Source organism: Pteropus medius, unplaced genomic scaffold (genome assembly GCF_902729225.1).
Source record: "Pteropus medius unplaced genomic scaffold, Ma_sr-lr_union100, whole genome shotgun sequence".
NCBI classification, from domain to species: domain Eukaryota; kingdom Metazoa; phylum Chordata; class Mammalia; order Chiroptera; family Pteropodidae; genus Pteropus; species Pteropus medius.
In genome coordinates this window covers 26,218,973-26,243,955 of record NW_024349803.1, presented here as the reverse complement: position 1 = coordinate 26,243,955, position 24,983 = coordinate 26,218,973, and the positions used below count along the sequence as shown (strand labels likewise).

At 60.4% G+C, this 24,983-nt stretch overlaps 1 protein-coding gene and 1 pseudogene across 1 annotated transcript in view; both read right to left on the bottom strand.

Moving 5' to 3' along the window:
- The window catches only part of CNTN3 (contactin 3), a 78,641-nt gene that overhangs the window by 36,787 nt on the left and 16,871 nt on the right, over positions 1 to 24,983 (bottom strand). The window contains exons 5-11 of the mRNA XM_039837971.1: positions 22,708 to 22,803; positions 13,844 to 14,047; positions 12,635 to 12,737; positions 11,938 to 12,122; positions 9,900 to 10,036; positions 8,952 to 9,081; positions 7,981 to 8,131 (exon numbers count right to left, since the gene is read on the bottom strand). Coding sequence (XP_039693905.1) covers positions 7,981 to 8,131; positions 8,952 to 9,081; positions 9,900 to 10,036; positions 11,938 to 12,122; positions 12,635 to 12,737; positions 13,844 to 14,047; positions 22,708 to 22,803 — 1,006 coding nt within the window. The remainder of the gene's footprint in view (positions 1 to 7,980; positions 8,132 to 8,951; positions 9,082 to 9,899; positions 10,037 to 11,937; positions 12,123 to 12,634; positions 12,738 to 13,843; positions 14,048 to 22,707; positions 22,804 to 24,983) is intronic.
- LOC120582592 (uncharacterized) lies at positions 1,257 to 1,375 on the bottom strand (annotated as a pseudogene).

The following is a 24,983-nucleotide window of genomic DNA, read 5'->3' as shown; positions in this document are numbered from 1 at the left end:
CTTCTCAGGCCGGTCACCCCCTGCGTGCAGGCCTCGGTTCCTGTCCGGGCCCCTTTCCAGAAGGAGCTTGTTCCATTCCCGCCGTGACCGGCTGCTTCCCGCCTTTGGTTTACTCCTCGGCAAGGCCGTCCTCAAACCACCCGTGTAATCGACTTGCCTCCTGTCTGGTGAGGAACCGTCTTCCCAGCCTACGTGGTCTGTCCCCGCTTCTGCTTCACCCACAGCGCGGGGCCGCGTCTGCCTCGTCCACTCCGGGTTCTTCCGTGCCCGGCATGGCGCACAGGAGGTGGCCGTGGCCGAGCCCCCGCTCTGGGAACCCAGGGGTGAGGCAGGCCACTGGTGGCCAGCGGGACACCAGGAAAGTTCCGGCTTGCTGGCTGGAACTCGCACGCATTTCGACTCCTCCTGAGGCCAGCACGTCTTGAGGGAACCCAAAGTAGCCCCACGTGGAGACAGTGCACGGAGGGGACTTGGCACTGACGACGAGAAAGCAGGGCAGAGCCCGCTCCCCGCTCTGGGGCCACAGCCACGTCGGCCGCCAGCGCCACCCCGCGCACACGGCCCAGCCGAGCCTTGCCCCGGATTCCAGCCCCCGGACACTGTCAGGGAGAACACGACCACCTCTTTACACCTGCAGTTCCAGGTGATCTGTCAGGCGACACGGTCAGTGAGAACGGCAGGTGCCAAACAAACATCTGATGAATGAATGTCCCCAGGAGCAGATATGCGTGGAGCGGAGACTGGGGTGACGAGGGTACGCAGGAAGGGCTGAGAGACATCAGACGCCGCAGGGCCCCGTGTCGGGGGTGTGGGGCACAGACGCCCCGGGGTGAGGCGGGGGAAGGCCGGTTAGCATGGCCTGTGGGCCTGGGGAAGGCCGCAGCACAGAGGGACGGCGGGCTGGACCCTGGGCGGTCAGCAGGGTTTTCTAGGATGAGAAGAAAGGCATTCCAGCCAGAGGAAACTGTAGAAGCATAAATGCAGGATGCACCAAAAATTCCGTTTCTTTTAGAAACGATTCAAAATTCAAATGATGCACTCCGGCGCTGCATCTGGACGGCGTGGAAACAGTCGATGTTCTTACTTTGAGAGAAAACCCAGTTTTTCTTTAAAACACATTAGTAGAAAAAATGGAAGAGGCAGTATGCAAAAATACTGGTTTTTTATGCTAGCAAGTGTATTTTTTTCCTTTGGATTTTTAGTGAAAATAAAGGATTGGGCTGTAGGCAAATGCACGTGGGACTTTTTTTTTTTAACGCCTACAGCACCTGGTCTTCCTAGGTGGTCTCCCATCCAAGTACTAACCAGGCCTGACCCCGCTTAGCTTCCGAGCTCAGATGGGATCCAGCTTGTTCAGTGTGGCACAGCCGCAGATGGGAGTTTTGGGCTTGAGTGAGAAATGCCACACGCATGCGGTTCGGGTAGAAAACTCAGCGAATAAAATGTTTACACTGAGCACGGGTGTCAATTAATTTACCCAGTTTGAACAAGAAACCGACGTGAAGTAGATTCATTAACCAGCCTTCCCTACCAAAACGCTCACACTGCCATAAACATTTTTATAGTGGCCTTAACTTTTATAATCCATAAAATCAGACCTAAAGTATGGATTTAAAAACTGCGTGGTCATCTGTAAAATTTACCTGATGAGATTTTAGAGAACACCTGAAAGCAGCAATTTCTTTAATAATCTTTGGGTGGAATTTATTTATTTCTGAATATAATAACGTAAAACTCAATTGACTGTTGCAAAGCAAGAAAGGTCTTTTCTCATTTCTCATCTCCTTTCTTTTTAACCCAGCCTGGTGACTGTTAAGAATCTGAGCCATGTGATGAAAAAAGTTAACATTAAAAACGGTGTCGACGGCAGCAGGTGCCAACCACCGAGACCCGGACAGGGCCGGGGGCTGAGGGCGGTGGGGCGGGCCGGAGCTGGAGGCCGCCCATCCCCAGGAGGCCGAGGGAGGCCCAGGAGCCTACACAAAGGGGTGACGGACCCTGCAAGGTAAGAGAGCTGGCCCCGTTTCCCCAAGGACGGAGCGAGGGCCGGGGGCGAGGCTGCTCGTCCAGCGTCGGGTCCCGGCGGTGAGTGGCAGAGTGACGTGTCCCGTCGTTCTGACTGGGACGCTTTGCTCTTTCCACGGGCTAAAATTAAACTGAGAAACGAATCGACATTTACCTCCACCTGACAGTGGGTGACGCGACGGCAGTTAGCACGCTGCGTGCCGATCGGGCACACACACTCACGTGTGACACACACGCACGCAGCAGCAGCGCACGCTGCCTGTGCGTACGAGGGGAGGTCCGCCTCGCGTCCGCTAGAGGGCGGGGGGGGAGGAGCAGATGCCTCCCTGCCAGCCCCTCCCCGGCCCGGGGCCTCCGTGAGCTGCACCTGCTCAGGGGGGCCTGGCCCATCACCCCACTCTTTCCAGCCCGGAGGGGAGCGAGGAGGGGGCCGGGGGGGTCCTGGGCCGGGCGAGGCGGCCCCCACGCTGAGGCTCCAGCCCCCTCCCCAGTGTCTCGTCTTCCCTGTTGGAACCAGCCGTCCCCCAGCGTCTACCGCTCTGGAAGGACCTGGGGAAGGACGCAGCTCAGGCCCCGTCCCGGGGGCCCATGTCCGCCCGAGGCCACGCCTGGAAGGGGCGTCCAGCCTCAGCTCCGCGTGCTCCTTCAGTTCAGGCGCTTCCTTATTCTGGCTTTGCGTGATTTTACACACCCTTTGAAACACAGCTCCCGTGTCACCGAGACGGCCGTCCTCAGAGTGGCTGCCCCCGCCCGGGCCGAGACAGCAGCTCTTCTCTGAGCTTCTTCCCGGCTTAGTTGTCTGCGGCACACGCCGGGCTGCACGTGTCCCCTGCACACGCCTGCCCCGCACACGCCTGCACCAAGGACGTGTCCTTTCTGTTGTCTTGCTTCACAGAATTCCATGGTCACCTCGTGACACGGCCGATGGCAGCGTTGCTGACGGCCGAGCCGCCCACGGCCTAAGCAGACCATGTGCTTGAGGGCTCGTGCTGTCCTGGCTGACGTGCGCGTTCCTGGTGCACTCGGTCCAGGTCGTCACCCGTTTTGGTTTGGAGCAGGACCTCGTCGAGGCCCGGAAACCGCCCCCAACCCCCGCCTGCGACCCTGACAGGCGCCTCTCCACCCGCTCCCGACTCCGCCGAGCGGCGCCTGTGCTGTCTGTCCCCAGAACGGTGCCGTTTCCAGAACTGGAATCACACAGCACATAAAGTTCACTGCGCTTTAAAGCTCATCACCGTACGCGAAAAGCACGCGGGGAAGTGGTCGGCGCGTTTCAGAAACGCTGTCCGGATCACGGCTGTTAATATCGGGAAAGATCTTTACTAGCTCTTTCTTTAGAAAGCATTTAAATCTCTACAGTGTTAAATGCTGCACAGAACATAAAATAATTTTGCTGTCTTTAATTGGAAGCAATGGGCCATTCCCTGACTGCTCCGAATTGAGAGTATCGCAGTGAAATATTTACAAGGCTGAGCAACACCATGCGAGCCGAAGCCCGTTTTTAAAAATAATTGGCTAATGCGTTTTACACGCTAAGTGATACAGAAGAGACGCGTTTCTTCGAAGGAGCCCGTGGGCTGTTTCTTCTCGCGCACCAGGCCCGTCTGCCTCTCCAGGGCCTGTTTAACTTTACTTTGCTTAAAGGAGAAAAAAACAACTATTTTAATTCAAGTCCTGAAAACACGTAGATTTAAGTGAATAAACGCGACAGCATTAAAACACTCACACCTCGTGCAACGCCGCCGGATGCACAAAAGGCTGGGACGCCTCGTTTATTCAGAAAACTTGCTTCTCAATATCGAATGGTAAACATAAAACACAAAAAAGAAAAACATTACTCAATAGTGATGCCAGTTATTTCGAAGTTTAGTATATTTGTTCCCCAGGTGACTTAAGATGACCTTTGACTTACGTTGACTTAGTAAGTCTATCACTTATGAAACTGTAACGTTAGCCCTTGAATAGAAATCGTAAAAGCAGGCACCCTCCGCTCAGTATCTGCGTGTCCACACTGAGGCTTTGGCGGCGAGGTGCAGCCCCCCGTGTCCGGACCTCGCCCCCGTGTGGCCTCAACTCCTGCCACGCACGGCCCTGGTGCTTAGGCCTTTCTTCCAAGTCCCAGATCCCTGGCCATCCCGAGGCGCAGACGCGGCCGACTGGCTCGCTGACGAGCAGCCCAGGCTGCACCATGGCCCCACACGCTGACCGCAGGGACCGCCGAGTACCCCGGCGCCCCCGCCCCGAGCCTCACGTGCGCTGCTCCTGCCCAGTCGCCTCCCCGTCCTGCTTCCACACGACATTCTGCAGAAAGCCCGTCTGCGCCCTCGCGGGAGGCGGGCCCTCCCAGTCACCACCGCGCACCCTGTGCTCCCTCCTCTGTTCCCCGAACCTGCCCAGTCACCTCTGCAGACCCTGGAAAGCCAAGACCAGGGACAGACTTCTCTGATAGAGAGGAACTCCCGGTGTCCGGCACACCGTCGGCACCAAAATGCTTCCGACTGCGTGACGAGCACGTAACCTCAGGGGCTCGGGCCCGGAGTGCACTCAGGGACCGTCACGCACTCGGGGCGGCCTCTACGACCTCCGCCGGGAAGGGACCCTCTGTCGCCTTGGCCTGAGATGCTCTCGCCACCTGAAGCAGGAACACTGGTTCCTGGCCAGTCCGCCTGAAGTTCGGGCATCTCGGCTCCGATGCACATTTCTGAGGCTGACACGAGGGCACAGAGCTGTCGCTGAGTGGGGCAAAGCTTGCGACGCGGACAGACCACGGACGCTCAGACGCACCGCGTGACGTCCTCCGCACAGTTACCGGCTGTCAAGTTCCTCCGCACACACAGTTACCGGCCGTCACAGTTTTAAAAAGACGTTGGATTCTTGGATTTCTTTTTCTGGTTCAGGCTCTGACTGATGCTATCGATAGACACATGCATCTCTCCATATACGTATCACACAACAGATTTACATACCAGCTTAATCAGTAGTGTACTTGCCCCCCACAGCTCCCTGTGCGAGGCTGGAGAAAGTCTCCTATTTATCCTGTTGCTTACTGAAAAGCCCAAGGTCTTCTACCAGAAAAACAACAAAGAAACCCTAAAAAACTAATGAATTTTAAATTTTGCCGTAAATATCCTATCAAAAATTTTTGCCTTCTCTTCTATTCTCAAATATATCAGTAAATTCATTTGTCCCCCAAACAAGACCTGTTTTAGCCTGAACGGCCCGTGACTGAACAGCCACAGTCAACCTACCGTGTAAAGCCAGGGCCAGGGGGGCACAGGGCACCTTCGTTGCCTAGTGACAGCGAGGCCCAGTCTGACGCCACGTGAAGCTGGAGAGGAATCTGACCTGTCGCTTGCTCAGCACAGCTTCGGCTGCCCAGAGGGGAAGGGCCGGCCACCGAGGCAGCTGCGGCCCGTGCGGGGAGCGGCCTGTACGCAGGGGTCAGGGGAGGCCTGCTGTCCCGCTGTACGGACCGGACGAGGATGCCACGGTTCAGACCTGATGCGTGACTCACGGCCGCCACACGGGGTGACCCTTCTCCCTCGCTGTCCTTCAGCAAATCTCTTAATCTGCTTAATCCCTCTTTTAAAACTAAGATTAAAAAGCTCTGCCTAGCACAGACCCTACTGTGAGCACCAGCCGGTTTATTATTGTGCAGAACACCAGGCCCCTGGGACACAATCGCTGCTGAATTCATGCCTGCGAGAAAAGCATTTAAAAGTCTCCCCGCCACAGAGAAGCCGGCTGTGGCACAGAGACTTAGCAGCCAGCACAGCCTAAGCCGACGAGTCTGTGCCACAAGCCTGCACTTGTCCGAGGTGTCTTACAAAGCCCGACTCCACACACTCACTTCCTGTCTGGAAATCTGCTGTGGGCTGGGTTGCATTTAACCGCCCAGCTCGGGCCTCTGCTGCGTCCTCCCTCTGGCTGTGCTTGGTGGCCATGGATCCCATTAAAGGCTGGGGAACGCGGCTGTGTCACAGCCAACCACAGGGGAACCTTCGGGCCTCTGGTCCCATGCGGTCCGGCCCGGCCATCTGCAGTGCGACCTTGTTACTGTGGAAAAGAAAATCCACATTTCCTGGCCTCAGGTTTTATTGTTTGCTTCCCCCTCGTTTCTAAAGAAAATGATAATTTCGACTCCACTGCAAAGGCCGAGACTCCTCTGAGCCCCCGGCAGAGGTGACACCGAGACAGCCCATCGGTTACGCCCGAGCGTCCGACAGATGCGGATCCGAATCCCGACGTGCTAAGTCCCCTCGGCGTGGGATTTCTCATCCGTGTGTGGACCCGTGACACGGCCTGTGGGACGGAGCTGCAGAGGCTCAGAGGGCACGACACGCGGCCTCTGAGGAGGTGGCTCTGTCCCCTGACGATCGCCATGAACTCAGAGGCCCCGAACAGCACAAACCGGTGCTCTTGCTGCTGCGGGGGTCAGGAGCTCAGCGTTGGCCTCTGGGCGGAAAGCAGGGGTCGCCAGGGCTGCGTTCCTTCAGAAGGCTCTGGAACCCTCCCCTGGTCCTACGCCGTTGGTGGCATCCATCGGTTGTGGGTTGGGGACCGAGGCCTATGTCCTTGCTGTCACCGAGGGCTGCTCCCACCTCGCAGAGCCTTGGCTCACTGGCCGCTTGGGGGTCCTCACGGCCGGCGGGCCCGGGCGGGGGCCTCGCATTCTTCCTGCGTCTCCTCTGGCCCTCGAACGCCTCCATCAAACGCCCCACTTCCCTCTTCCCCAGGTGGCCCTCGAGTGACGGCCTGAGCACCCGGCCGGGCCAGGGCGAACCCCTATAGGAAGCCCGCGGTCAGCCCGAATGCCCTCGTCCCCTTTAACGTGTCCCATGCAACGTGATGTCCTCGCAGGAGTCCGGTACCAGGACATGGGCATCTTTGGGGCCGTTACTCGCTTTTCACAGGCTCTGAGCGTGACGCCTGCCACGTGGTAAACCCTCAGCAAATCGCAGCCACAGCGAAGCCTCCTGCGTACTCTCCGCCACGTGCCGAGCGAGTGCCGTGTGGACACGAGCGTTCCGGCCACACGCTGACCCTCATGAAGTGAAGCGGCACCGATGTCATCAGCTCACTAACGAGAGACAGTCCATCACCCCACTGAGCCGGTGGGGGCAGGCGAGGGGGGAGCCCGGGCACCCCGGCTCCAGAACCCGCACTGTCCACCAAGCTTCTAGTGTGTCACACTCGGCAAACCGAGGCGGCCTCTGCAGAAGGCTGAGTCACCCCCGCGGAGGGCCCCTGCGACGCTGGCCTCGCTGTCACGGCTGCCACGACGTCACTTGCTTTCTGTGCTGGGACACTGGCCCGGGGCGGACCTCCCCGTACTGCGCAGTTAGCATCCTCCAGGCCACAGGGAGGAAAGTCCTTCCCGACACGCGGGCTCTGCATGGGAAGAGGAGGGCCGGGCTCTCCCTGAGGGTCGGCAGCCGCTGACCGCTGCTGCCGCGGGAGCACAGAGCATCCGCCGCGGTGCCTACGCGCCCCCACCCTGTGCGGACGCCGCGGCCCTCCGCTCCACCCTGGGAGCCTGCCCGGCGAGGCCACAGTCAGAGGGACCTCACAGCAAAGGGAGGTGGGGCCCTGGGGGGCCTCAGGCATGTCCCCAAACAGGGGACCTGCAGGGCAGGCGGGGGGCTCCCCCTCGTCCAGCAAAACGCCCCTCCCCCGCGACAGTCTCCACCCAAGGTCTTTAGCTGGTGGCCTCGGGTTGGGCCCCTGGTGACGCCCAGGCAAGGAGAAGCTGCCGGGAACTCCCAGCAGCCCCTCCCCACCTCCTGCCCTCCGTGCTCGGCTCCGAGGGCCCTCGTGGCTCGCCTGTCCCCCTGGCAGCTCCCTGGATTCCCAAGGGAACCCATTTTCTTGGTTGAACAACTGGCTCTTTCTGGTTTGTCCAGGTCAACAGGCCTCGCCTGGAAAGTGGGCCGCACGTCCGTGGGCGCCGAGTACCTTCCACTGTCCCGCAGGGGCACGTGGCCCTTCCGCCAGGATGACACGGCTCTCGGGGAGGCCCTGGGCCTGCAGTCCAAGGCCACCTCGCTGCCCACCTGGGCCCGGATCAACTTTTTCATCGGAGTCCTTGAAAAGTCCGGAGCAGACGCTGGAAAGGAAGGAAAAAGAGAGAGAATGAGCTCGTTGCTGAATTTCTCTGAGTTGCCGTCAACTTCGAGCTGACTTTGAAGGGAACGTCGTGAAGCTTCCGGACACACGGACGTCAGCACTGGATTTACCGGACGCGCCCAGCGATTCCCGCTGCCGAGTCTGAACCGTGAGACGTGTTTTGTATGGGAGTTTTTAACGTTTACTGGAAGTTTTAAAGTAGCTCACTCCCGAGTTTAGCAAAATTAAAACCATCCTAGAAGGTTCTCGTAAGCCGGTTCCGGATCTAACCCCCCCGTCCTCCTCGGGGGGGACTACGCTACGCGCTCGGCTCTGGTTGGATTCGCAAGCGTTTGCCACTTAAAGTGGTTTCCGGGACCACTGCCCTGAGCAGGACCGACGGCCGTCCCCCTCCTCGACCCGAAGAGCGAGGGGAGGAAATAACCCGCCACGGCCGGTGTCGCGCCCCGGCCGCTGTGAGCTGCGTCCGCCCGAAGCCGGTGCCTCGAGCAGGGTGCGGGGACGAGGCTCCGTCCCACGTGAGCAGCGGCCGTGTGCCCTCGGGGTGGACTCTGTGGCCCAGCGACGGGGAACACAATGCCACGAGCCCTGTGACGGGGCTGCTTGGGCCGTGACCGTGGGGCCGGGGTGTACGCCACCGCTGCGGTCCCGCTCGTCCCTAAGGCGTCACCCGGACGAGAAGCCCTGGGCCACTCTGCTGCGGACGCCTCAGATGTGGAGCGTGACGTGGACACGAAGTTTCTCCACTTTGGTGGAAGCGAGGGCTTCCAGCAAAGCGGCAGGCGCGGCGCGAGGCTCACCCGTGACCCGCAGCTCGGCGCTGGACTGCACGAGGCCGTGCTTGTTCTCGGCGACGCACTGGAACATGCCCGCGTCGGCCACGCTCAGGTTCGCTATCGTCAGGGCTCCGTTCTCTATCTGGACCCTCTCCTGGACGGCGACAGAAATACTCGTGTGGGAACACACCCCGTTTCAGAAGAAAAACGAAGCCGCTGGCCAGTGTTCCCAGCGCGCACAAACCGCCTTCACTGCCTGAGTATTAGGCGATCGGACTCGAAATGTAGACTTTTCCTTATCTGAAAGCGTGAGAGCCCACGTTGGAAACACTAATAAACACCCTTCGGCCCACGGGTGCATCAGTGAGGGGATCAGCAAAGCGAGAAGACAAACGGCCCGGCCGGTGCCCTCTCCCCAGAGGCTACAGCTGCAGACTAAGAAAACGTGCCGGCGTCCGACCTCGTCACCTGGAAAGGTTTCGCCAGCTTCTGAATCACACCGATGAACGGCACTGCGAATCCTGTGCCGAAAAGGGGTCTGGGAACACGCGCGCATCATCGCGGGGTTCGGGGGCAGGGAAGGTCACGTGTGCACACTGGGAGAAACGTGACTGACCTAGCACGCAAATGTGGCCGGGAAGAGGCACCTCGTGCAACAAAGTAACGAAGTCGGATACAGCGATTCCCCAGGGAACACACGCTCCGTCAGACTGAAGTGAGGCCTCCTCGCTCAAAACCAAAACGGGCTGTGTCGTTTTGGAGACTAAAGTCACAAAGTCACCTTTTCCCAATGAAATTCAACCTGAAGTCTCTTCCCAGGCAGCTGAGGGGCTTGATTTTACCCATGTCCCCCCCGCCCCCTGCCCCGTCGCTCCTCGGATGCGAACTCCCGCATCTTCCGGCCTCGGGTGCTAGCGAGGCATCCCAGAGTGTGTCGGGCGGGGGGTGCGGGGACGCCGGACGGGGCCTCACCTCGAGTGCCAGGGCCGCCCCGTCCTTCAGCCACCGGTAGGAGGGTGTGGGCTTCCCGCCGGCCCGGCACTGCCAGGACAGACTGTCTTCCACCGCGAGTTCCACGTCCTCGATGGGCTGGACCCAGTGAGGCTTCGCTGCAATGAAACAGACTCTCAGTTCACCCAGCACATGCAAGTGTCTGCTCGGCCATGCAGCCGTCACTGGCTCTCAGGCTGAGCGAGGGCCTCTGAGCGCACAGTGGCGAAGGCCCTAGCGTCGCACTCCCAGGATTTGTGAGATGCTCATCCGTCCAGGACGGATGCTGCGTCTGTGGCCCCTACGCCCAGCGCAACGTGCGTTCTCCGCGGTCGACTCCCGCGCACTGTGTTACGTTCTCCGGATGTCGGTCGGGAGGCAGTTCACGCAGGCACACGAAACAGGTTTTCTTCTCCAAGTCTGCGTTTGAATCACGAGTTCACAACTGATGACAACTTAATCCGCGAATGACAGCGGAGGCTAGTCTTAATCACGCACTGAAAATTAACAGCCAAAGAAGAGAAACTTTTGTAGCTGAGGGAGAAATTATATTCCCTTCAACTTAGAAATAAGTCTTAATTAACTATGAACCAGCGAGCTAAGTCTTAGGAGCCGCTGTGAGAATTAAGTGAAGGCAGGAAAAGGTGGATAAATTGCTTCAATTTGAATCACACGCTTTCTTATGAAAAAGTACCGCGTGCGACCTTCAATTACGCATGCAAATCAGCTGTATCCAGTGGATTCATCATCCCCTCTTAGGTTTTAGAAGACGCTATTTAGAAAATGCTCTTACAGATGAAAGCAACACACCACTCACGGTGACAGGCGCTCGACACGCAGTGCAGGCCGCGGAGCCTCAGCCTGCGGCCCCCTCGAGGTGAGCTGAGCCCCGCCCCCCGCCCCGGCCCCCCGCGCCTGACCGAGCTGGGGTCCCACCGCCCACCCTCCACGTGGGGGCGCAGTGTGCCCCGTCCTGTTCACTGCAGCCAGGGGCAGGTGGGCCTTCCCTTTCCCGTCTCGTAAAACTGCTTTCGTAGGAAACAAAACTGCACTGAAAACGTAGCTGTCTGGCTTTCAGAGAACACGGGCCCGGCTAAGCTTTCTTTACCTCACTGCTTTTCACACAAACTGCTTGCCCACTCCGAGGCACAGCTCAGTCCAAAATTGCTTTCCGCGTTACACTGAAACGCATTTTCTACTTCCCAACTTCCTCCTCTCGCAGTGTTTATGTGAGCACCGTGAACAGCTTCAACTCCCCGTTCCCGGACTACACGGGACACGAGGCGGCTGCCCGTCAGAGAAGCGGTCGGCCCCCTCGGCGTGAGCTGTAGCGACGAAGCGCTAACGTCGTCACGTATTTGAAGTGCACTTCATAAAACCAGACTTGTATTTTCCAAATATGTGTTCATCAAAAACTAGTATTCTTCACTGAAAGGAAGTGGGAAACAAACTCTGAAAAGACTATTGAGTTTTCCTATACACGGTCTCTGAGTAAAGATAACGCTATTACCCTTTCCCAGCCCGAACTGACAGCGCGTCAAACAGACGTGATCGCAGCTCGGAGGCGGCAGAGGCGCAGCCGTGAGGGACGGAGAGACGGCGAGGCCGCGGCGCAGCCCGGGTGAGCCGCGGCTTCCAAGGCAGGGAAGACGGATTCTTTCCGCCTCATAAAGACAACAAGGTGCGAAACCACAGCTTCCAGAAAGGGTGGACTGAGAACGTCGCTCCTCGAAACGGCTAAATGTGTGAAAGGTTATTCTCGGGGAAAAAGGGGACTAGTTCGTTCTCCTCTGAATCGTTTTAAAATGCAAAAAGCATCTCCTACGCCTCCGGCCCCACTGCAAAATTCCTTTTTCCAGTTCCCTTTACGATGGGCATTTATCCTCTTTCAACAGAACGCAGAACAGAACCTGCCGGGCCCGGAGTCCCACCGGACCGGCCCGTCCCCAGCGGCAGCAGCGTTGCTAGGACGGACAGCCGCTGCAGGTCAGCCCCCGGCCCCCGGACGCCCCGCGCTCACCGTAGTACGTGAGGCGTCCCCGAGCCGCGTTCTTCCCGCGTGAATTCTCGGCGATGCACTCGTAGGACCCGGCGTCCTCCTGCTGGAAGTCGGGGACCTCCAGCACGCCGCCTGCCTTCCTCAGCGTCACTTTCCCGGGAAAGGGCAGCCCGCCGCCCCTCCTCCAGGTGATCTGGGGTATGGGGCTGGGAAGAAAGTTGTCACGTTACCAGCCACCTCAAGCCACAGCCCGGAAGCCTTTCCGGCTGCTGGTGACGTGCTGGTTTGGACGGAGCCAAAGGCAGGTTTCCACACGCAGGACGTCACCAGGTGTCAGTGACATGGACCCGACATGAACCGGCCCCCGAGTCGGCGCCTTGATAAAACACACGGCCTCTTTCCCTGAGCTAAAGCATCGCTGGGCGTGCAAGGTCTCACACGCACCCGCCACGCTGTGACACACGGATGAACGCGGCAAGACCAACGGCAGCACCGTCTAGTTTGTGGGGTTAGGGAGGCCTCGGCGTTCTCTGCGAGCTGCCCTTAACGTTTCGGACTAAATTATCCGTGTGCTTTTTCCCCATATTTTATTTTTCCTTTGCTTCTTAATAAAAAAAAAATTTTAGAAGATAAGGTACAGAGGGGTCTGTTGCAAACCACCTGCATCCCTACAGGCCCTGACCTCTTGCCGTGTGGGAACGAACATGATAAAACTTACTTTCCGAGGGCAAAACATTCCAGTCTCACGGTCGAACCCTTAGCGGCCGGCAGACTCTCTGGAAAGTGAACCTCTATCTTGGGTTCGTATTCGCCCATCGCACCTGTAAAGCCACAAGCGGAGCTGAGTTTCTCCGTCCACTTCAGAATCGCCCCGTTCCCGTTCCGTGTGAACCAGCTGCTCCTAACGATTTAAATTACTCGCGAACTGCCGTCCGGGGCTGACCTGGGCCAAACGCGCGACATTAATAAACACCCGGGAGGCCCGGGTCCTGTGATTCATAAACCTTCAACTCGAGAACTGTTCGAGAAAAGCGGCTTTTAAACGATGCGAAACGGGCGGTTTGTGTTCTGGGATCAGTCTGGACTTTGCTGGTCAAACTGAAACACAGGATGTACTGTGACGTCTGGAAAAATCCTACAGACCAAAAATTATGGGGGAGGGGTGGTGTTGCCTGATGGAGCCGACAGCGCAGACACCAGCTCAGCCTCGTCCCACGGTTCCCTGGAGACAAGACGCCAGGAGGTCCCGTTCCCTGACAGGTGGCTGGCAAGCGCCCAGGTGGCGGTGGCCACGCGCGGGGGCCGTGCGCGTGGGGGGCGGCGTCCTGGGCTCACGAACTCGCTTCCTCCGCTGCTCCTGAGCTGCGGGGCGGGCGCCGGCCTGGCCAGTGCACGGAGCCCGCACGCGGACGCCGTTTCAAAGCCTCTCGCGGCGAGAAGGCTCACGGGCTGCGCTCCGCAAACTGCAGGCGTGGGGCGCGGTTGTCAGCGAGTCGCCGAGCGCGGGGCACCGAGAACGGGCCGCGCGAGGCAAAGGGCCCGGCTCAGGTAGCGGGCCCCGTCTGGCGTGCCACGCGCACGTGCTCCCTCGGGAACGAAATGCCCGGAGCCTGAAGAACTCAGGCCGGCGCGATGCCACCCAGGCCCCGGGCTCGGCAGGGCCGCGTGCTGCACGGCTCGCTGTCCCCTCCGTGACAGGCGTGACTTTCGCACGAGGGCCCCTCACGCCCTCCGCTCTGGTCCCTGCAGCGACGGAGCTGCAGCTGGGGCTGAGCGCGCGGGGGCCTGTGGGGCACGGGGCCCGTGACTGGAACGACGGCAGGGGTGGCTCTCCGAGGCGCCCCCCGCCCCGCTCCGCCCCGCTCCGCCCCGCCCCGCGCGTGTGCGCGCACGACGCCCCCTCAGGACGCCCCGCGACCTGGCGTACCGTCGGGGCGCAGCAGCAGAGGCGTCGGCGGGCCCAGCTCCCTGGCGGCTGTCGCCGTGCTCGTCACCACGCAGGTGTAATTCCCCACGTCCGACGGCTCCACCTTGGCTATGTACAGGTGGCCGGTCTCCTGGGAGACGAACCGCCGCCTGTCCTCTTCGACAAACGCCGGGAACTCGTTGAAGATCCACGCGTACGACAGCTCTGAGACACAGATGGAGAGGAGGGAAGGCCGTGGTCAGGGAACGGTTTCCGGTGAGCAGGACGCACCGGGCCGTCGCCGCGACGTGACGCGGGGCCCTGGGGCCGAGCCCGAGCGCAGCGGCGACACGGCAGGCTCTGCCCGCGTCCGGGCCGCCACGGGGCCCTGGGACCCGCGGTCCCGGGGGCGGCGTCACCACTGCCCCCGTCGCTGCCCCTCCAGGCACCTCATGGAGCTCTGGCTTCCGCCCGCACCCTTTCCAATTTCCGCCTCCACACCACGCCGTCCACGACCTCTCGGAATGACCGACCTCGTCACGTCGACCCTCGACACAGAACGTGCCCCAGCTCCGCCGTTTCCCAGGCGTGATGCCCGGCGCCGTGAGGCCCGCCCAGAGCCGCCTCCGCGTGGCCCGGGCTCCCTCGTGCCCAGGCCTGGCCGCCTGCTGCCCCCCGACCCCGTCCGCCTGCCCCTTTCAACACTGAACTCCATCCTGCTGCGGACACCACCAGACGGTTCGCAGCTCGGTTCCGGCCGCGGGAATCACCTCCCCCGAGGCGTGGCCCCCGCCTCCTCCGGGGAGATGCAGCGTGCAGGGCGACCCCACACCGACGTCCGCCCCGTCCATGACGATCTAGCTTCTCGCTGCCCTTTCCATTTGGCTTAACTCAGGACACCGTGCTGCGCTACCCACCTCCCACGGAAGCCGAATACGAGCGCGTCCTTGACCCTGAAGGTCGAGGCACAGCCGCGTCCCCAGGGCCGTGCTTACCGCTGGCCTGAGGCTCCGGACAGCACGGCCTCGTTGCGGGCGCTGGGACCGTGGCTGCCCCCCTGACGCCCCCTTCCACGGCCCTGTTTCCTTCACAATGTTACCGACCTCACTGCACTGCTTCACTACTGCAAGGCTTTTCCAAAAGAATTGTCAAAAAAACATATGTAACAAACATACATTCAGTAAGTGATGAGTTAACAACCAGGTTAAGGCACAAGCCCGGGGTGAAGGGCCCCCCGCCTGGCAGCGGGGGGGCAGTAGGTCTGCACCCGTGAGACGACACACGGGCGGGCTGGGCGAGCGGCTGAGGGCCCCAGGGGGAGGGAGGCGGCGCTCTTCCAGGACTGAGAGCAGGTGTCCGAAGACAGGAGGACACGGGGGCAGGCGTTGTCGGGGCGCTCCAGGAGACGGAGCCTGGAGCCCCTGGTGGAAACGAACGCGGAGGACGGGTCCCTTCTCCCTGCAACGCCCACGCAGACGCCCGGCGGGTGCTCAGACACGCGGCTCTCAGCCTCAAACCCACCCGGGCACACGCGACCCCGTCAGCAGTGTGTCTCTGAGCCCATCAGTTCCGCGGGGGCTGTGACATGTGAGGCCCTGCCCACGGCATGTGCTCTCCGGCAGCGGCCTGAAGGCAGCAGGGGACAAGGACGTGCCCAGCCAGGCCACCCGCGTTCTGCTCCTGTGCAGTCTGTGATCCAGCAGGAGTCCCCTGGGGTCTCCCCCGACCCCCAACCCTGCCACCTCACCTCGCGTCATTGGGGGACTCTGCTTTCCCGGTGTCCCCCTCATGAAATGACTGTGGCTGTCTCGCCCCTTTCATCCGGCCAGAGAAAAACTTACGCTGCTCCCCCACGGGACAAGCTCAGCGGGAGTGGCCAGGCGCACAGAACTGGTTCATACTAAAATGAGAATGGCTGACGGAAAGAGCTCGGGTGAAGCTCGCGTAAGAAAGTGATGCATAGCAAGGAGACGCCAGAGCAGTGACAAGCGTGACAACTTGGGACAAATGTCACGTGTGTGATTCCGAAGGAAAATTTCAAAGCAAAACACGACGTGTTCTAAGAATCCATTTGTTCTCCTGTGTTTAATTCCAATTTAATATCACTGACACTTAGCAGACATTTCCACGTTGCTATGGAGACGCTGTGGTGGCTTTGCCCGAATGACCTGGTAACAGCGGATAAGCAAGGGAAGGACGTCAAAACTGAAATCATTCCAAGGCCTCCGGTCGAGTGAGCAGGCGAAGGCAGTGCGTGGAAACCGGGTGGCCCACGGCAGACACGCAGGGGCCACCGAGGCCTCAGGCAGGACCAGCTGCGTGACACGGGGGACCGACAGCCGCTCGCTAGCCCGGGACACCCAGGCCGTGGCCCCCGGCTACTCCCCCCTGCTACTGACCCCGTGGGGTGCTGACGCGGCCCCTTCTGCAGGCTGCTCTGGCGGGGGAGGGGGAACGCAGGCTTGGAGAGTCCCCCACAGGGTCACCGTGCTCTCAGCTCATGCTGTGGTCGGCCTCCTCCCCGTCCAGGCTCCCTCCACTCTGCTCACAGCTTCAGACCTGGGCCCCAGCCCGGGGCTCCTGGGACCTCTGGCCACCCCGTCCCCGCCCCCTCACAAGCCACTGGCCAGTACTCGCCTTGGCATCTGATCCTGTGACCCCCCCACCCCGCGGGCTCTGCTTCCACGAAGACGTGATGGACACAGCGCTGCTGGAACCGAGCTCCCGTCTGCACTCACGGCCACGCCGCCCTGGGCCAGAGAGGCCGGCCTGACCCACTGACCTCTGCATACTGTCTCCCTCCCACCCTCCTCCGAGGTGACCGCTTCACTCAGCCCTGGGTCTGCAAACATGCAAGCAGATCCCAATGAGCTGGCATCCGGGGCGAAGCACAGCGCGTCTGCAGAGACCCCCACACAACGGAGAAGGGAACGCGGCACCGTTCAGGGCACCCTCCCTGCCCCCCGGCCTCGTCACGGAGCGGGGGCCCTGAGCTCTCGCAGGAAACGGGCCACAGGCGGACAGAAGCTGTGGGGATAAGGCAGACTTGGGGGCCTGGCTGCACACGACGGCGACACGCGGATGTCATCAGACCGGGCTGCAGAGACGCGCGTCTGCACAGCTAAGGGTTCGGGGTTTAAATTTAAGGACGAACTGTCCTTCTTTTATTTAGTCAAACATTCGAAAGGTAGTAAGTTGACGGTGCCACAAAATAGGAAAAAAACCCTGCCCTTGAGTCGTGGGCTGTGAGTCTCCATAAAACGTAAGAACGTTCCAGACGTGCACTGAGCGGGGCGTGGGGGGCAGGTGACTGACTGCGCCCACATGCAGCGGACACTGCAGACCGAGGTTCCAGAGCACAGTGGCGAAGGGCCCGTCACTGAGTGGCATCGCTGTGTACCGTCTACTGGGACACGTGACACCCAACCTCGATTTGTGTGTTTCGCCAACAGTAAAAAGTCACGAAGAAGATGCTCGATGACAACAAAAACAGCAAAGAACGCCCAACGCGAAGTTACTTACGTTTCTCTAGAGATAAATGGAATGTTTCGAACGTTAAGAGGGAAGTTAATCTGCCTTTTTAGTCCTTTGACTTGAAAGATAGTACGGAACTAACAACGCTCGAGCGAAGCGAGCTTTAAGCATCCGCGATAAACGTTAAACCATCCGGCACGAACAAGAAGGGCTCTGGCTCTTTCCATGCTTTATCGGCGGCTTCCAATTTCAAACGAAGATAGGATTTTAATGGCCCTCGTTGCTCGAGTGCGACAGTGAGTAACGTGACATGTGCGGAAGTGCTCTGAACTCGGAAAAGCCTGTAAGTACGGGCCTCGCGTTATTTCGAGGGAGCAAACACGCGGAAACAAGGTCCTGACAGTGTGCGCGGTGTTAACGGTGCGGTGCTCCCCGACCCGCCACTGCGGGGGCCGCCCGGGGGGCGAGGGCCGGCGCGTCTCTGGTCTCCTGCTGCCCCCTAGCACCTCAGGGCGGCAGCGCCCTCCACTCCGCGGCCCCGTGTGGGCGGTGAGGTGCGACACGTCAGGGGTGCAGAGTCCGTGCAACTGCTCAGGGAGACGCACACGCTTCCGACGAGGAAATGCAGACATGTGAGCCAGCTGGCCTGTGCTCGTGGGTGTTCCGAGTAACAGTGTCGCCTGCCAGACCTGGATGCGCACATGCAGACACACGCACACATGGACAGATGTACGTACGGGCAGACACACACACGGACTACGTACACACACACACAAACGTACATACACGTGGACACACGGACAGATGCACGTACATGCAGACACACACACAGATGTACATCGGACTATGTACACACACAGACACGTACACACACACACAAATGTACATACACACAGACACGCACACACGGACAGATGTACGTACACAAAGACATAGACTATGTACACAGACACACATGGACATGTACATACATGTAAACACACAGACATGTACACATAGAGATATACACATGGAAAGACACACGGACATACTGACACACGTGGACATACATACACAGACACAGACGGACATACATAGACACAGACTACATACATAGACACATGGACAGATGTACATACACGCAAACACACACATGGACACACATACACATGGACGCACAGACATCTGTACACACAAACGTGGACAGACATAGGTATACACAGACACACACATGGACATATGCACACACACAGACATATGTACACACAGATGCAGACATCTGTACACACATACACATGGGCAGACATATATACACAGTCACACACATGGACACACTACACATGGGTAGACATACGCACACACATACGTGTACACTGACACACACGGACATGCACATGCAGACAGACACACACACGGGCATACATGCACACAGAGACACAGACATGTACACAGACACATATGGACAGACATACGAACACACATACATACACACCTACACATAGGCAGACAGGTACACACAGACACATGTGGACAGACATTCGCACACACACACGTACACACACACAGACACAGGCACAAACCGGAAGCCCGTGGCACAGGTTCGTGGAGCGTCCAGGACAGCGCCGTCAGGAGTCAGGAGGGTGCGTGAGCCCCGGCCGGCCAGGCCACGCAGGCTGCGGACGCGCCACGCCGGGCGGGCGGCCTCCCTGCTCCGTGCCAGGATCCGACCCCGAGGCTGGACTCTACTCTCACCGCACGCGGCTTCTTCCAAGAGCAAAATGCGAAGACGACAGACACGTGTCCAACACCAGATGCTCAAAACCATGACTTCTTTCTCCCCGCCACTCTCGTCTACGTCTTAAAGATGACCTGGCCGCACCGTTTCGGGGTTTCCCCCCCGCTGCTACGGAGCAGCTGAGCTCAGAGGGGCAGGCGACAGGGCTCGGCCAGGGCGGCCGCGGCGGCAGCTCCTCTGACCTGCGGTCCCGCCTGCCCGCCCCCGGCCTCCGCGTGGCGAACCCCGAGTTCCCGGTCATCACACGGCCGCTGGGCTCCTCGCTGCGTGCCCTCGCCGGACGCCGAGGCGTCTCGACACGTCTGTGTCCTCGGGGCCCAGCAGGGTGGGTGTCGTAAGTGTTTGCTGAATTCAATAAACCAGCTGCAGTGAAGGAATCTCAAGAATCGTGACTGGTCCGCTTCTGCCCGGCCGTGTCGAATAATTAAAAAGCTAAGGCTGCTTTAGAGACTTATGACTGGATCTTAAAATGGTCAAAAGTACACGTCTGAATGCTGCGTCTCATCAAAAATGGCCATTTCCTTCATGCAGAGGAGACTCTCCACATTAACAAAAGGCTCTCTTTTCTCCCTCGAAGATCCCGTGACTTTCCGTTTTAGCTTTCCTGCTTGTTGACCATCACACAGAAGGCGTCCCTAACACGCCCACTTAACAGACGGGGACGCGGACGCTCCGAGCCTCTGAAACCGTGTGCCGTCCCAGCGGAAGGCCCCGTAGGCCCCATATGTTCTCAGTTAAAATCTGCTTCCTCGTAATTAACACGGTTTCTGTAGCCCGCAAAATCATCGCCCTTGGTAGAGCTCCAGCGTGCAAAATTTCTATTTCAGAGAGACTTGTTTTGTAAAGTTTTATGAGAAACCGTGATGGCGGGCCAGGGTGACAATCGTGCCGTTTTAGAGGCAGAGGTGAACGGTGATGGACGAGGCACCAGGGCCGCACGACACGCCCTGTCCAGGCGTTTACTCTGAGGGATCGGCAGGATCACCATGCCTGTCGTGCAAGGTGACCTGCATGGAGGATGACGTGGCAGCTCTGGGTGTGTGGGTTACAGGGCAGTGCCGGTGACCGCCGTGGGCCGCCCAGGTGTGTGGACAGTGCAGCCCTTGAGAGCCATTTATCACTTTCCAGCAGTAACCACGGTATTTTAAGGTTCAATTTCCCCGCCTCAGGAAGCTATAAGAGTGTTTCTGCCTGTGGAAGTCCGAAAATCAGTGTTTAACATCAGTTACGAGGTGCAAGCACAGGACCCCTGCGTCTCGGATCCCCAGTAAGATCACACCCCGACCCCTACGCGTCCTGCTGAAGAGGGAAGGGAGCCTCGGGGGAATCGGCCTGTGACCTCGTAACAGGAAACGCATCTTAGCCAAGAGGCCGTGTGAGGCCGGTCACCGTGAACCTGACTCCATCTCCGATGAGAACGTGGGGCGGGCTCAGCATATCCCGGCTCCGCGGCCTCCCCGGCCCGATTCGACGTACTCTCGCAGCTCGGTCCCCGTGCGAGGCGAGTCTCCTGTGACCACGGCTCCCACCCACCCGGCTCCCACCGAAAGGACACTCGGGTACCCTCTGCCCCGCCACGCAGACGGCGGAGCGGGCGGCAGTGTTTGGGACGCATCCCTGCGCCCGGCCCTCCGTCCCCGCGCCCGCCTCCCACACGGCCACCAGACAGAGCTGATTCAGCGGCCGGCGAGACATCTAAGAGCAGCGTTTGCAAGGGCCGCGGACAGGCAGGACACGCCGCGTCAGGCGACGGGATGCGAGGCGGCGTCACAGCTGCCGCCACCAGCGGCTCCCGCCTCTGCGACCCGAGTCCTCGACTCCCGCCCTCCCCCACGCGCCGCCCCGCCCGCGTCCCAGCGGCACGGGTCACTGTCCGCTGGAGGCAGCCCTGACCCAAGGCCGTGTGCCACAGAGACGCGGTGTCCCGCGAGCCGCAGACGGGCTGGGGCTCGTGGGCACGGGGCTCACGCGGCTCCCTCGCTGGCGCTGCCTCAGGCGGGTGGAGGCGGCGGCAGCAGAACCGCACGATGCCCTCAGGACACGGGGCGGCCTGGCGCCCCGGGCTCCCGTCCCCACGCCGTCGGCTCTGTGGCTTTCCCCACCCCCCCGGGAAAGACTCGCAGGCCCCCCTCAAAAGGCTCCTTTAAAACCCTGGGATCACCAAGATGCCGTGTCCAAGCGTGACCCAAGGGCCACCCAAACGGACAGTGCGTGTCACTCAGGAAGACCCCGCCTGAGCGTGGGCTGATGGGACAGCCACCGGAGTCCCCCCAACGCCGCCCCCGGGGCCAGGGCGGAGACGGGGCCTCCTGTGTCACCACAGGGGCCTGCGTGACGGGAATCAGGGCCAGGCAGTGCTGAGAGGCCACTGCTGACGGAGCGGCTGGACCCCGGCCCGGGGGCTGGGAGATGCGCAGCCGCCGAAACCGTTCGGGAAAAAGCATTTTCAACAGTGGCCGAAGCCGGGCAATGGGGGACAGAGCGGGCTCGGGAGGGGAGCTGCCGGGTGACACGCGGCCTGTGGGCCCCGGTGGGCGGCCCCCGGGTAGGCGAGACCCCGGCAGGAAGGTTGGGACGGAGCTGGGGGCCGCAGCCGCCCGCCGACCCCACCGTCCGCCGCGAGGCATGCGTCCCGCTGGGCGCCCGTGTCAGCCTGATGGGGCTGCCGGAAGCAGCTGAGCACGCCCGCCCCGTGTGCCAGACGAACACGCCGGCTGCCCTTCCACGGTCCAGCCCCCGTTCCCCCCAGACCCCAGCAAAGCAGTCACGGGTGTGGACCTGACCACGCCAGCCCCCGGGAGGGCCGCACGCCTGTCACCCCAGCTGGCCCAGATGCTTCCGGGGCTGACGACGGGAGAGGCTGGTCTGCTGGTCTACGGCTGAGGCCTGTGACTGAAGCTGACAAGTCACTGGGGGGAAGGGCGCTGGTCTGTCCATCACAGAACAAATGAAGTCCAGCACATTTTCGCTGGAGGAGGACTGCTCACCTCCGCCTCTGGCCAGGAAGGGCCCCCAACCTGTTCACGGCTCAGTACCCTCGGCTGACTGACAGGACGATGTTTCTAGAACATTTATTCCCTAGTAAATGTTCACTCCCCCAGGTGACCGAGTCACTCCCCCAGGTGACCGAGTTTGCAAAGCGAGCCTGAGAGGAGGAGGCACCGGGCCCGCCCTCGCAGGCCGTGCCGGGCACTCAGTCCCGCAGCCGGCTCGTTAAGCGGCAGAACTTCCAGACCTGAAGTTACCCCAGCGCGGCTGAGCGTTGATGCTCCCACGTCCCACTAAAAACGAGCGAATGCACACGTGTCATCTTCACGGCGTCACGCAGACATCGGCCGGGCCTGTGGGGTGCAGTACGCTCGTGCGTGTGATTGCGGGAGGGGGCCAGAGAGCCCGCGGTGGCGTGCGCCTGGTCTCCGGCCCAGGACAGGCGGGACGGGCCAGGCTGCAGCTTCGCTGGCCCTGGTCACACGCCGGGCCCCGCCCGCCCTTCGGGCCCCCCGCAGGCACGAGCAGGCTTCGTCCACACACCTCCCTGGACGGGCCGCCCTCCACAGTTCCCCTGTTCCCGCCGGGCACAGGCGGGGGCGCTGCCCAGTGGCTCGGCCCGGACTCGCGAGGCGCAGCGGCTCCTTACCTCCGGCGTGGGGCGGCGGGCCGCACAGCAGCACCACGCCCTGGCCTTCCCGCACCGACACGGCGCTCCTCAGGCTGCCTTTAAAGTTTTCAAGATCTGGTGGGAAAACAGAAGAGAACAGCTTCAGGAGGAAGAGCCGAGCCGAAGCGGCCGCGCAGACGCTCCTTCCTTCCGCGGACGGTGTCTGAAATCTCTTCTCAGGTGGCACATTTGAGAAGAAAAAGAGGGATTGTGATTTTATTTACGCTGCCAGGAAGTCAGCGATACCATACGACACGCACCCCACACGCCCTGATCCGGTGTTGGAAGTGACACGGGCCACCCAGAAGGGCAGAGCACCGATCAGAATGAAATCCCTAGAAAATATGCCCAGAGGACATGAAATGGCTTCGACCCAAACCACGCCCCAGCGAGGCCCAAACCCGTCAGTGACCTGGCGAACCACGAGGGCGTGGGCTGCCCCTGGCGGCAACAGCCGAGTTCTCTGGGACTTTCTCCTAAAGTGTCTTGTCGCAAGTGGCCTGAGCAAATGCTGTTCTACTTTCATTTATTGTTGCTATTTACAGAAAGCGTTGAAAACACTCGGTTTCTGGTGACGAGTCCTCTCTGTCCCGTGTCTTGAAGGAATCTGTGCCAGATGCGTATCTGGCGGTTGCCAAGCAGGCAGAATTCCGAGGACGACGGTAAAATACGCCCACGTTTCCCTGTTTACTTGCAGCTCTGAAAACACACAAATTGTTTTTTAACCACCCAAATAATTTTTTCAAGAGGTTCATAAACACCATCAAGGTAAATGCTACTTTAATCACCGGTGGTTATTTTAAAACGTCTAATTTCTCCAACACCGATCCCGGACAGCAAACTGCGACTCATTCTCCAGCTTACACTGCGGCCTGGAGGAAATCCTTCCGGCCTCGTTTTGAACAAGCTCAAGCCGATGGAGGAAAAGCAAGAAACACTTCACTGCTCCTCTAAACTGTTATTTAAAAAAAAGCCACGAATCCCATAGTTCATACGCTCGGTGGTGTCACTTCCTGCAGCAGGACAGCGCAGTGTGGACCTGCGGGGTGACAGACTCGTCCCTCGTCCCCCGAGGCCCCTGCTCACAGGAGGCAACAGGACCTGGGAAACTGCACCTCGGTCTTCACGCCGACCGAATGACAAGCCGCAGACCCGAGAACATTCTGAGCGCCTGGGATCAGCCCATCAGAGAGAAACGAGAGACCGGGGCACTTTGTTATTTCTGAAGACGGCCGAACGACTCGGCCACGCTCGCATCGGGCCTGTGGAGGAGAAAGAGCAGCGTCTGTGGACTCGCTCTAGCCAGTCGCCCTACAGCAGCGGCGGCCAACAGCTTCACGTCGCCACGCACACGACGCACGGCGCAGCGCTGTCGAGCGCCGAGGCTCCCGAAGGGTGACCGTGCCACCGACGCGTCCCCGTCGTCACCGCCGGCCCGTCACTGCCGGCCCGCGGCTCGCCGCCTTCTGCTGCGTCACCTCGCACCGCGGAAGTCGGCCCTCACTGCGTCTGTCTAGATGGTTCCACGGCCCGGACTGCACCCCTGCCGCCCCCGGGGGAGGCTCCCGCGCCGAAGCACCATGCTGTGTGGGCGGGCGTGGCCACTGCTTGCACCTGGCCGTGGCCCGGCATGCACAGCACACGGGGACAGGGACGCGGCCCTTCCCAGAGCCAACCAGCGGGGACAGCAAGGGGACAACGCACCTGCGGCCGGTTCCCAGCCCGGACCCGGCAACGCCTGGGTCACAATGGAGCTCAACAGAAGCGGGGCCGCCTGGGCTCCAGCGTGCGTCACCGAGGGTGGCCCAGGACGCCTGCATCGGCGTCACTGGGCGTCACCAGGAACGCGGACATGAGGGACGCATGAAGCCAGCAAGGGGCTGGCGGACGCTGACGCTCACCAAACATGGAGTTTGTTCCCCCAGATGTGAGGACCTGGATCGCGTGTCTCATGACCTACACGCTTTCTGGAGCATGGACGGCGCCTGTGTGAGGAGCGTGTCACACACTGAGCGTGGGGTGAGGGAACGGCGTGCACTAACCAGGACTCGCTGGGCCCGGGCTCCAGCCAGCCACCTCCTCTCCAGGGGCCGGAGACGCACTCGCGAGCACGCAAGCAGCTTGCTGGTGCAGCGTGAGTGTGTAAGGACGGGACACGACGCACACCGAGACGTCACGGGGGCTTCGAAAGGGCAGGAGCGGGCCCGTGGGACAGAGGACGTGTGTGCGTGTGCTGTGTGAGCACCTGCATGTGT